This window comes from Oncorhynchus tshawytscha, linkage group LG33 (assembly GCF_018296145.1).
Source record: "Oncorhynchus tshawytscha isolate Ot180627B linkage group LG33, Otsh_v2.0, whole genome shotgun sequence".
NCBI classification, from domain to species: domain Eukaryota; kingdom Metazoa; phylum Chordata; class Actinopteri; order Salmoniformes; family Salmonidae; genus Oncorhynchus; species Oncorhynchus tshawytscha.
In genome coordinates, this window is record NC_056461.1 from 15828692 (window position 1) to 15842602 (window position 13911).

Here is a 13911-nt window from a genome sequence, read left to right on the forward strand (position 1 = left end):
ATAACTAAACAATTATTTAAGCTTTGACCAATCCCCGAGGTATGTAAGACCCTGGGTTTAATAATAATTAGGCAAAGACTCAGCTTATGCAAAAGGTTGGTTCTTTATTCACGAGAATGTTCTAAAGTCAAAAAATGCAAAGACATGTCATTTTGTAACTTCCACCCCCCTACCTACTTACACGCACACACAGACACACAAACAGTAGGTGGGATGTATCTTTCCCCACAGTTCTCATTCTTCGTTTATCACTACCAGGCTGGCAGTTCCATCCTCCTGAGATTAGAGGGACCTTGACAGGACCTCCCTTTCCTGTCGTAAGTTTTTTAGAGTTCCAACCAGGTCAGGTCATGTATAGTTTAATTGTCCGCACCAAATTCAAATTAAATTACTAAAAATATTTAATTTTCATGAAATCACAAGTGCAATATAGCAAAACACAGCTTAGCTTGTTGTTAATCCACCTGACGTGTCAGATTTCAATACAGCTTTTCAGCGAAAGCATAACAAGCGTTTATGTAAGAACATCTCTCTCAGTAGACAAAATATTACAAACACCGAGCAGCCAAGTAGATTGGTCACGAAAGTCAGAAAAGCAATAGATTAAATCGCTTGCCTTTGATGATCTTTAGATGTTTGCACAGTTACACAATAAATGTTCCTTTTGTTCCATAAAGATGATTTTATATCCAAAATATCTCAATTTGTTTGGCGCATTATGTTCAGAAATCCACAGGCTCGAGCGGTCATGACATCGCAGACGAAAATTCCAAATAGTATCTGTAATGTCCACAGAAACATGTCAAACGTTTTTTATAATCAATCCTCAGGTTGTTTTTAAAATATATAATCGATAATATGTCAACCGGGACTGTCGCTTTTTCAATAGGAGAGGGAGAGATAATGGCTGCCCCACTCTGTTGCGCAAGCAAAACTCTGCGAACACCCAGCTATCCACTGACGCGATGTTATCTTTCTCGCTCATTTGTCAAAATAAAAGCCTGAAACTATGTCTAAAGACTGTTGACACCTTGAGGAAGCCATATGAAAAGGAATCTGGTTGATATCCCTTTAAATGTTGGCAAGGCATCCAATGGAACGGAGAGCTTTCAGGAAAAACAGCCGTTCCTGGTTTGATTTTCCTCAGGTTTTCGCCTGCAATATCAGTTCTGTTATACTCACAGACAATATTTTGACAGTTTTGGAAACTTTAGAGTGTTTTCTATCCTAATCTGACAATTATATGCATATTCTCGTGTCTGGGCATAAGAAATAGGCAGTTTCAAATGGGTACGTTTTTTTTTAGACAAAAACGAAAATCCTGCCCCCTACACTCAAGTTAAACATATAAATTCCCTTATCAGAGACTTTGTCTGTATCACCCTCACTCCTGACTAATCTGATGTAGCTGAGCAAGAGTGTCCTGCTGTTCCTCACTGGAGAGGCCTGGTGGATTTTGCCGTTTCCTACATTTGCAGGTGACCTATCCATGTCTAGGTTTTCTGCTACATGGCTTGTTACATTTCTCTTCTGATAACCTTTCCACATACAATTAACATCAGCGCATGAGAGCTCTCTATTGGCAGTGGCTTGTGTGCACTCCTCAACAGCAAACAAAACAGCAGCTATGTACCTGCAGCACAAGTGCAGTGCCACTGCATAGCCATTATTCGTGTCTCACTGACTCTCTGGCCTGGATCCACTGTGGCTGCTACAAATATGACTGGGCTTTCTTCAGATAAGTCATGGCCTGATGCTCTTTAGATGACCACACACATGGTAATTGTATTCATCAAGTGATTTGTACTCATGTAACACTTCACTAGTGCAGGGACCAGAGGTAGACCAGAGGTATTAATTAGGTAATTATATACAGTACCAGTCAAAACCTACTCATTCAAGGTTTTTTCTTTGACTATTTTCTACATTGTAGAATAATAGTGAAGACATCAAAACTATGAAATAACACATATGAAATCATGTAGTAACCAAAAAAGTGTACAAAAAAAAAAGATTTTAGATTCTTCAAAGTAGCCACCCTTCACCTTGATAACAGCTTTGCACACTCTTGGCATTCTCTCAACCAGCATCATGAGGTCAGCTTAACCATTGATAGATTATATTGAATGAACAAGGGGAGAAACATATTGCAATTGAAAATCGTTTCATGTTTAGATGGAGTATTTGGCTGCTTTGGGCTGCCAGAGCCAGTCTATTGCTGAACATAACATAAGGTTGTTGGACTTTAAGGAGTAATGGTAACGTTAGGCTCCTTAAAGGACAGATCGAAATGTACTAGGGGGGAGGGGCTGGTCCAACTCAAAAAGTTTCATCATCATAATCTGTCCTACTTTTAGACTGGTCTACTCAAGAAAGCCATTGGTCAACTGCAAAACATAAGGAATGCTGCAGCACGGGTACTGACCAAGACCAGATGGAGAGCACACATCACACTGGTTTTAAGGTCTCTGCATTGGCTGCCTGTGAGTTTAAAAATTCATTTTAAGATGATTCTATTGGTTTTTAAATCTATCCACGATTGTGCACCTCAATACGTTAGACATGCTTTTATATGTTAGGTCCCTCAGGTCCAATGGCACTGGCCTTTTAACTATCCCAAAGCCAAGGACCAAGAAGCATGGAGAGGCATTCCAGACAACCTGAGGGGTGGTAAAACGGTGGACATATTTAAAAGAGATCTTAAAACACATCTTTTTAGTTTTGCGTTTCCTTGGGGTCCTTTTTTGTTGTTCAGTATGTGTCATTCTTTAGTTTAAAAAAATCTTATCTTATGCCGTATTTCTAACGTTTTCTATTTCATTATAAAAACATAAATCCATGCGTGAATATGACTAATTAAGCTCCAAATTAACATTACACTGTGCGTATATGTGATGATGAGTGGCCCCCTTAAATAAAGTATGGTTGTTGGTGCAGACTGTCCATCACAAACAATTCCACCATTACAGAGTTTGACCAGCAGAGGGAACCACAAGGTAATTTATGTCGCAATATGGACAGCACAGGGGGTTTCTAGTGTGGGACCAAATAAAAATAAAATGAGCAGTCATAACTATCTCATTTCATATATGTAGCCTATTACCCTTTCAAATTCATTTTATTATTCTGTTTCTATGTTTTATGTACTTGGTCTTGTTAAGCACCTGACTAAATGAAATCCCACTGGTGGGACAATAAAGTTGATCTAATCTAATTTTCAGACATGATGATTTCATGTTAGACACTTTTCAAAGCAAGAACTACTGCAGTTTTGCCTTTGTTGTTGGTGCTTCAACATAAGAAATGTCAACATTCTATAAGGGGTTCAGGGGTCACATTTTGCAGAGCAGTGCCCTTGAACCTTAAAATAGTAGATCACCTTAAGTATTGCAATAGGCTGCAGAGGGCACTGGTCAGTGTGCATTACACACTATATGTTTGGTAATTCACTCATCTTTGTGCTTGAGGTGCTAGGAGGAAATCAAGTTGTGTACAAGTGTACATGATTCTCTGTCACATTTAACAAACCCATACAGCCACGGGCTCAATAAGAAACCAAGAGAACAACAAGTATAAAAACAAACGTTTATTGTTATCTCAGGAATACAGTAGAATGCTGTGCACAGCACATACGTACAAAAATAAAAGGAAAAACATTTTCAATATATTAGTATTCTTACGTACCCTTGTCAGTTTTTCAGAAATAAATGATTGCAGAAGTCTACTATTTTACAATCGTCATAACAAATTAAAACTAAGGCAGAAGGTGAGGTATATGTTAACAGAGAGAAGGGGCACAGGTGGAAGCTCACTCCCCTTAGTGCAGGGGTACAAAACCAAGAGAAAGAAAGTTTTCCCGAAACACACAAGGGAAACACATGCAGACACACTCCCAATCAAGCATGATAACAGGATGCCTTCTCTGCTGAAGTTCATTGACACATTTCACAAATCATTTTCAAAAAGAACTAGAATTTATTGTGGTCGTATGTTTTGGTCAAGTCTGATAGGGAACAGAATATGAACCTGTAATCTTTAGGCTTCCAGCTTTTAGTTGCCTCACTATCCCGTTACCATGCTCAGACATAGGAAAGACACCATTTTATAAGCTACTTTGAAGATAGCAAACCTTCACTTTCCACAAGCAGCACTACTTTCAATATTTTCAAGATCTCTGATAAGGTGCACCTTTGACATCTTGTTGACTTTGAGGGAGGGTGTGCAAGACTCTCTCTCACACACACACACACACACTTCACACACACTTCACACACACTTCACACCCTGGTATGTTGACATGAGGATTAAGCTGTTCAAATGAACTCACATTGAACTTATTAAAAAGATATTTGACTCCCTTTTATCAGAACAATGTATCTGATTAATTTTTCCATTTGTACATTTACCAATGTCAATAACTATCCCAGAATGCTTTCATGTAATACCACATGCAGTCACAGCGGCAATACGTCTTAAGTCTGATCTCTGAGACCACTCTTTAACCAATAGACAAACAATAGGATTTACTTCCAGCACATATATTCTCATTACAACAAGTTAGGAAAAGGAGATTTGATCCAGGCCACTATACCATGTGACAGAGTCATTGTATGCCCATAACAATCCAGCCTAAAAAAAAGTAAATTCCTGTTGCACACCACTAGTAAGTGTACAGGTAGGTGCTGCCCTTTAGAGAAAGCTTCCATCACTCCTGAAAATAACCTCAACGGACTCTTGTAAACTGTGGAAATTGTTTAACATTTACACTGCAATATGAAACTCCCTTGCAATACTCCAATGTGCCACTAAAATCTTTAAATAACCGTTCCAAGACCTCTCGGTTAATATTGCAAAAGTGTAAGGGAAGGGTTGTTTTAGATAGGATTGGAAGCTCTTGTCCACAGTCTTTTGACATCAGAGCCTTGGTTCTCAGGCAGAGCTAGAGGATTCCTGAAGAGCAGTTGGTTGGTTGACGTCACAGTGGCCCACAAGGCCTGCTGTAGAGACAGAGAACTGCGAGGATAGAGACTTGCAGTGACTTTGCTCTTTGTCTCAAGTACTGCATCAAGTCTGCAGAGGTCCCCTCCCTGGAAGTATTTGGATGTAGGCTACGCACAAGTGTGTGAGGGAAGGGGTGTGAGAGGAGCAAAAATGAAATCTGCATTCACATTAATGCAGTGCAGAGACGCATCAAACCAAGTGTTTGAACTTCGGCAAGAGAAATAAAAGACGTAACTCAAATAACTGTAGATCTCAGACACATGCATTCTCAGCCAGGCAATCAGATATGACAAGTGACAATGACAGTTTTTTTTTGAAGCTACAGTCTATGATTCGAAAAACAAAACGCTGCCTAGCCACTAATTTTTATAGTTTTAACCAATTTTTAACCCACAGTGTTTGTTTACAATTACATTGTTCACAAACAGTGGAATAAACCAAGCTTATATTTTGGGTTCTGATGGGGTAAGACTGTTTAACTAAGGTCATGAGGCATTTCTAAGTTATATTTGTTAATAATAAATGGCTATAAAGGCTCATTACATTACACTTAAAGTCCAAAAATGGATGCACCAATCACAGACTGTAGCTTTAAAGCCACGCATATAAGAGCAATTAAGGACAAGATGGAAGTCTTGGAGGCCACTGATGGTCTTTCTATGGAGACCATTCAAACAGTGCATAAGGAATTCCATAAATAAATAATCAACCCAGCACAGCCCTGTATGTCCCTTTAAAACCAATCAACTAGCTTTACATCAAATTCATTGCAAATTAATCAAATAGAGAGATAACACTATCAAATAGAGACAAACATTGAATTGATGGGAGTGGGGGGGAAAGGGGGGGGGTGACTCAAATAGCAGACCCCCTGGACATAGAGTCAGGGTCAACACTGGTCCATGACTCGGACTGTGAACTAAAAAAGGACTAAAGCAGGAGAAGAAGCTCCTGGGTTACTGCTGGAATCCCAAGGTCCCTCCAGCCCCATGGGTTTTCACAGGGGTATCTGACGACCGGGGTGGTACTGGTTAAAGGGGAGTATGTGGGGAGCAGCCAGTCCTCCTGGATGAGACACATTCTTGCAGGGGATTCAACAAACAGCGACAGCAGGCCGCATCCCATAAGTCTTTTCTAGGTTAAAATAGTCCTGCTCCTCCTCGGCTCCACCAAAGAGAACATTCCCAGAGGGTGACTTGGGGTGGGCAGAGTGAGAAGCCTCAGTTTTCAAGTAACCAGCAGCAGAGGAAAGAACACTTAACTATGAGGCACTGCACTGTCCTTCAGTCCAGTGCTACACATTGACTCCAGGAACTGAGCCTCCCGTAATTACATTTAAAACCATCAAACTACTGCTTCCAACAACTTTCTGCCACTGCAGTGCTGCTGCAGAGCACACTGATCTGGGAGGGGTCTATGGGATTTCACCAAACACACTAAACAACTAAATAAATAACCATGTATGGGAACGATTCTCAACAACAAAAAAAGACATCAGGCACCATCATGGATGGTCACTGTGCAACCTGAACTACGCAACTTGTTCCTGGTTCTTTTTTCTGATTCACATTTGTCAATATTTACATCATGTTTCATTGGTTTAATAGACATCTTTATGTATGGCGATGCACAAAAGCTTGCAATTTTACATTTCACACACTCACCCAAAGCCAAACGCTAAAGCTTTTGGGCATTTCAGCAGTGTCCCAGTTTGTGAGCAGATACATGTTTTATTGTGCGTTCTTATGCCAGTCCCTTTTTCAGTTCATTTCAAGCCATGATGCAAATGAGCTCTGAGACAAAGGAGGTTTGAATCCAGTCTGTAACACATAACAGCCCCACCGTGTTTAAATGACCTTGTGGAGAGACTAGAGTCTCACATGGCGGTTAAACTTCTACTGTGGGGGGGCAACTGAGTTTCTCTACCTCCCCACACTCATGGAAGTTCTCCTCTAGTCTTCTCTCTGTGTACCAGAGTGTATATTACTTAATCAATCTAATTACAGAAAAAGAAAATAAACCAGAGATAGACCTGCCCCCCTGAGGCCCTCCTCGGAGTGTCAGCCCTATTTCTGACTACAGCGGGTGTCTCTTACATGCAAGTTTAAGAGGGCCACAAGTGGGAACACCAAGGCACCTTCACATCGTTCAGCAAGGGAAGTGCATTTAAGTAGTCTCATTCTCAATCCCCCTTTTTGCTAAAAAATAGCAATCTTGAACACAGGGGAGTGAACCAGGAAGTGCTCAAAGGTCTCAGAGAAAGGATAGACTAAACAGGTATTACTTTGAGCATACAGTAACTCCATGCATCTCTTTATCCAGTCAAGTGGTTCTTTGAGGTAATAAAAAGTATCCATTTCACTCCTAAAAGCTAAGGATATTAGTCATCCACCCCAAAGACAGGGTGAAGCTGCCCCAGTATCTGTGAGTTAGAGAACGCCCAGGAAGCTCCGATTCAAGCTCCCATTCGACAGCTATGCAAGCGTTATAATGTCAAAAATCCGTTTGTTTTGGAGTTTGGCTAAGCAACTATCTTGATTTACTCCCGTTACGACCGGTATGTACTTCCAGAAAAGGTGTAAATACACTCCTCAATCGATAATGATAAGCAGCAAATAATGGCATATACATAAGTTCTAATACAAAGGTAGCTATCCAAATATACATATATAAAGATAATAAATACTTGTGTAGTTTTTTGCAATCCTTTTGTAATGGTAAATATTTATATTGTATAATTCTATATTACCTTGGAGAACCTCCACATGTGCAAATTAGTGAGTTATTGCCAGCTTTGATCATGATAATCGGGGGAGGAAGTGTGTGACAGTCATGGCGGTGGTGGCCTTGTTGCCTCTCTTTGCGCGGCCATGTTTGCTGAGGGCGATGTAGGAGCCCTTGTAAACCGAAGACTCATAGGCATTGTAGTTGTTTGGCAGCAAGGTCTCCTTGAACTTGCACTCATCCCGGAAGAATTTCTAAAAATGGCAAATGGAGAGACAAGGTCAACAAAAAAGCTTTTAGCATAAAAACATTTGGGAAAAAATGCCTGGAATTTCAGACTGTTAAGGTGGGATGGAGTTTTTGGCCCACAGCATGACATCATAATTTGATCTGGTTATTCTGACCAATGACTGGTCATCTTTTGTTTGCATATGTATCCTCCTACTGTGAAGGGGTAAGCGGGTTAGGCTTTATAGTCTCTAGACGATTCTATCCACCTATCGGGGTTGTATATGTAAATATATGTACATTTCTATCAACCCGCATACATGATCAGACATAATTTCAATGGCAAAAGGAGGTGCAGTGAAATAAATTATAAAAATAAAATTGGAGTTATTTTCCATGAAAAAGACATACAGTGAGGAATAAAAATTTTAATTAAAAAGACTGCATGCTGGCTTTAAATGACCACTTCAAACATCTAAAACCACATGCTCTAAATTTCTGTTGTAACACAGTCATTCATATTCAATCATTTCCAAGTTCTATAGAAATCATTTTTTAGATAATTTTTCATGATTCAAGTATTGGGTTTTCTACCGATCTAACATAAACATACAGACAATAAACAATTTCAAGAGTAATCCAAATACAGAGGAAACAGAGGACTGGACTAAACGTGGTTAAAAGAGTTCTGACACTCCTTGTTCATCAAGGTCACGATGAATCATTGCCTGCTGATTTACAGTGTCTTGTCAAGCTGAACACATTAAATACATTTCAGCAAGTTGTAGATCTCCTCCACGGCAATAGATTTGGATGTTTACTGCAGCTAAACACTACTCTGTTCAGTCCCAGTTTATCAACCCAGAGGCCCAACATCGCGAGACTTCCGAAAACACTTGAGAAGTCAATGAGGGAAGTGAAAAAATTATTCCTTAGTTGTTAATTTTCTCGAAATCTAAAAGGCACAACCTAGATTGACACTTACATGTTTTAATTTTCGTCAAAAACAACTTTATATCAAAGGAGTGCCTTTGATTAGTGGCCTGCACATGCGCAGTTCGGCGCCAAACGACCATTGTACCGATGACGCGTTTCTGCGCATGAGTTTAGCTAGCCAACGTTGCCATGACATCACCTACAAGCGAGATAGGGGATTTCTATTGGAGATGCAGTTTCTACATACTGTACAACTTAAAATAATAGCCAGAGCGGTTTACTTGCTTCTGTCACCAAACGCAACTGGCGCTTACATTATAACATTTGCAGATCTGTCTAATGGGAGTTTGAATTGGAGGCTTCCATTTGAGCAAGGCATCTATTGCTCAATAACATGTTGAAAAGACTACCACACTTTGTGACCAGTATGACCAGTATAAACATTTTAATAACACATCCACTGCAGATCAGACTTGCAATGACTAGGCTCCCTATCACACACCGCAATTTCAGCTTCAGCATCATTCTCTCACTCTTTGTATCCACTGTAATTGAGGCGACCATGTCAAACCACACTGCAGTCTCATCCATGGCAATAATGTTGCTCTCCTGTACCTTATTGCGCAATCTTTACCATATGCACTGAAGTTCACGTGTAAACAATGCATTTAGACCCATCGTTTATTCGAAACAGGCGTTTATTTGCTGAAATGTGTGACGATGTCCGACTATTAAAGAAACAGGCGGCTATTTGAGACTGCATTTTATTGAAGTTTTATTGTATCTTCATACTAAAACATCTTTGACTGCAAGCCAAAAGCAGGGTGCAGTTTTATAGGCTAAAATGTCAGAGCCAAATGTTTGCCAATTCAGACCAATTTACAGCAGTACGCCAACACGTAGACGTGCAATATGGTGCAATATTTTAATTCAACATTGGCCCATAAAATCAATCTTAATATAATCAATGCTAAAGCACCTTCTCTTTAGATTAGTATTCCTACCTTGAACATTGATTGATTCCTTCAATAAATAGCTTCAGACATTCAACTCTCAGAAAAGCAATCAGATGATTGATAGACTATTAGACTAGTGTTAACTCACGAGTTCAATTAGGCATCGTTTTTATCGTCTTATTCAACAGATCATATTTCAATTAGAATTAAATTTGTGTTATCCTTTACAAAAACCCTTTCCATTATGCTACACAAGCTACAGAAAGACCACACTGAAACAAGTTATAACCTGGGAAATTGGAAATTATGAATAATTTACAATGGAATCATTCCGTGCCTCATGAACGCTCCCATCAGTGAGGTAATATTTGATTCACAGAGAACAAAATAATGCAAAGGGTCTACTTAACAAAACAAATTCTTAAAAATATATAATTGGTAATAACATATGAACAAAGAAGTTAGCTAATCTCAAACACATTGCGTTTTTCTCCATCTCTCTTATCTCTCATGCCAGCAAAAGAGGGAAATACAATTTGCGCACACCTACCGTTCCATACAACCTTCCTCTGCTGTTCATTGCGACAAACAGCTCACTTCTCACTCCATACATACTTATCACTCCTCTCTCCACCGCAGAGATCTCTATTAGACCTAGTCAAACAAAGCATGGTGTTATACAGAGGAACCTTGTCAAATTGACAGTGTATCAATGCGTTTGACTTATGGGGGAACAAAGACGTGCGTGATGCAGCGGTGGGTGTAACCTTGTAGGTGGCTACTCTGCATGCATCGTCTTTGTTCTGTATCATTTGGGGAACAATGCTGTTCATTTCCTATTCCCCAAATGAATATCTATCATAACTGCACTTTCTGGCGTGCATGGCAATCCTTTTCTGGGCCACAGAAGGAGCCAGTGTAAAAATAAGTTGGCGTCTATATTGGTCCAAGCATTCATGTCATGTTTTGGCCTGGGAAGATATTTAGCACTGAATGATACAAGGTTTTTTAATAGATTTGTCTTTGCTTTGAGAGACATTCAATGTTGTCGACCTCAATGATTAAATATCATGCAAGACCGACAAGGAGCTCTCAAGTCGCCTTTACATGGGACCGCTCATATTATATGTTCTCTATGGAATTACATTTCAGGATGCGACTCACTGTACTGGTTCTCATTATGTACACCGTTTATCCTGCCGTCAGGGAGGATCTGCAGGTGAAATCCAATGCCCACGTTGCAGTAAAGTCGCCGCACTCTCTTGATGCCCATCAAATAGTCACTCTCCCAGTTCATGTCCGATTTCGCCCCAGAGATTCCCAGAACAGAGCGGGAAAAGAGGGTCTCCCACCTTTGCTCCAATAAAGTTGCATTAGTCCTGCTTGGAATCGGATATGATGACACAATCCCCAATAGAGACCCCAAGAGAACAATTGCAGTCAACGTCGAGTGCGTGCTGGCCTCGTTGCACATACCGATGAAGAACCTTTGCGCAATGGCCATCCAGTTTACCTTCGGGGCACGTGGTCAAAGTTAATGGCCCTAAAAATACCTGTCTTCTTGTTTTTCTTCCTTCGGCATGGTGGTAAAGGCTTATTTTTGGAAGGCAGATAAGGTCTTCTGGCATGAAATGACAGCCCGAAAGAGGAGTAGAAAAGGGAGAGAGCGTGACAGAGCTTGAGGTGGTGGTGATGATCATCTTTTGCAGCTCCGCGCCTCTCTCGATAGGCAACGCTGGCGCCTCTCTCGATAGGCAACGCTGGCTGTGGAGAATACCACTCACCAAAAACCTATGTCACCTTGCCAGGCACTCGTATCCTTATATGACATCACTCTGACTTCATTGCTGCCCGTCAAAGTGAGGGAGGGGAGAGAGAGAGGAAGAAAAAGTTGCAACCCAGCAAGTGTATGCAGCAAGCGCTGAGCTGCAAGTCTGATGAGAGTATGTGCAGCCGCTGTCACCTCACATGTGAGATGGGGCAGGGGGAGAGGAGTTTCATTGGGTAGAGTTGAGCAATCATGGGATGCGATGGGTACTTTGACCGAGCCCAAATTGGGACGCTGGTCATATGTCTGACAGGCTGCTTCCTTATTTAGAATGAAGGTGTAAAAACAGTCCAGTAGTCACCGGAGAGCAATGGCAATCCTGTCCGCCACTTCCTTCGCTGTTTGTTCAGGAAGTTTACACAACAACACATTTCGGAATTCCTGGAAAGATTTCTGTGTATTATAGAGAGAATGCACAAATTAAAAAAGGAAAACCAATATTAACATGTCACAGGAATGTGAGTGATCTTTCCGTCTACGGATTCCTTTACCCCCCAACCTTCAGGAAAACGCGGTGTTATTGTCAGCCTTGAACAGACTACATAACGCATACGCCGCGGGGAATGCCTATACGTCAGAGAGTACCATGATACGTGGTTCCCCAGGTGCTTAAGGGTGCCAAGGAGCACAAGTCAAGTCATACCTTAGCAACCACAAAGAGGGGCGCTGTTGCTGATACACAAACAACAGTTATATGAAATCATTGCTTTGCTTTGGTAAAATTCTCAATTTGAAAAGACAAAGCATTTTGTCTGCTACATCACATTTTTTATATCTATACATTTCTTAAAATCAGAGTGTAGGCCAGTTTCCATGATAAATAACATTTTAGCCTTTAACATTGTATTAACATGTTATTACATAGCAAAGATTGCATTGCAAATATGACTACAGGAATGGAGTTGCAACCTGATTTTTGTTCTTCCAGAAGTGGATATGGCCTGTTCTTCCATTTGTGTAAAATCATAAAACACTCCATTACTATACAATAAGCAATGACTGTTGTAAATGTTTCAACTTCCAAAAATGATTTCTATAGAAATTCTAATTGGGACAGTTATATTTTGGGACAGCAATATTTTTCACAATTATACAGTTTAAGTGATCTACAGTTCAAGTGAAAGGGGAACAGTAGAATAGACAAGCATGGCAGAGAGGCCAACAGTCAGTTACAGAGGCCAACAGTCAGTTACAGAGGCCAACAAACAATTACAGAGGCCAACAAACAGTTACAGAGACTAATAAACAGTTACAGAGACTAATAAACAATTACAGAGGCCGACAAACAGTTACAGAGACCGACAAACAGTTACAGAGGCCGACAAACAGTTACAGAGGCCGACAGTCAGTTACAGAGGCCGACAAACAATTACAGAGGCCAACAAAGCGTTACAGAGGCTAACAAAACAGTTACAGTGACCAATAAACCATTACAGAGGCCAACAAACAGTTACAGAGGCCAACAAACCGTTACAGAGGTCAATAAACAGTTACAGAGCCCAACAAACAGTTACAGAGGCTAACAAAACAGTTACAGTGACCAATAAACCATTACAGAGGCCAACAAACAGTTACAGAGGCTAACAAACAGTTACAGAGGTCAACAAACAGTTACAGAGGTCAACAAACAGTTACAGAGGTCAACAAACAGTTACAGAGGTCAACAAACAGTTACAGAGGCCAGTAAACAGTTACAGAGGCCAGTAAACAGTTACAGAGGCCAACAAACCGTTACAGAGGCCAACAAACCATTACAGAGGCCAATAAACCGTTACAGGGCCAACAAACCGTTACAGAGGCCAACAAACCGTTACAGAGGCCGACAAACAGTTAGAGACTAATAAACAGTTACAGGGGCCAACAAACCGTTACAGAGGCCAACAAACCGTTACAGGGGCCAACAAACCGTTACAGGGGCCAACAAACAGTTACAGAGTCCAAAAAACAGTTACAGAGTGTAATAAACAGTTACAGAGGCCAACAAACCGTTACAGAGGCCAACAAACAGTTACAGAGGCCAACAAACAGTTACAGAGGCCAACAAACCGTTACAGAGGCCAACAAACAGTTACAGAGACTAATAAACAGTTACAGGGGGCAACAAACAGTTACAAAGGCCAACAAACAGTTACAGAGACTAACAAACAGTTAGAGGCCAACAAACAGTTAGAGACTAATAAACAGTTACAGAGACTAATAAACAGGCTGTTTACTTCCTGCTGATCGGGGTACTGTCCA

General features: G+C 40.6%; 1 protein-coding gene across 1 annotated transcript; it reads right to left on the minus strand.

Moving 5' to 3' along the window:
* Positions 1-3602: 3602 nt before the first annotated feature.
* Positions 3603-11797, minus strand: LOC112214221 (fibroblast growth factor 4B-like). The gene is made up of 3 exons (XM_024372814.2): positions 11010-11797; positions 10396-10499; positions 3603-7979 (listed from the first exon to the last, which is right to left on the minus strand). Exons 1-3 carry the CDS (start codon positions 11347-11349, stop codon positions 7800-7802), a joined length of 624 nt encoding a protein of 207 aa, XP_024228582.2. The 5' UTR covers positions 11350-11797; the 3' UTR covers positions 3603-7799.
* Positions 11798-13911: the final 2114 nt, after the last annotated feature.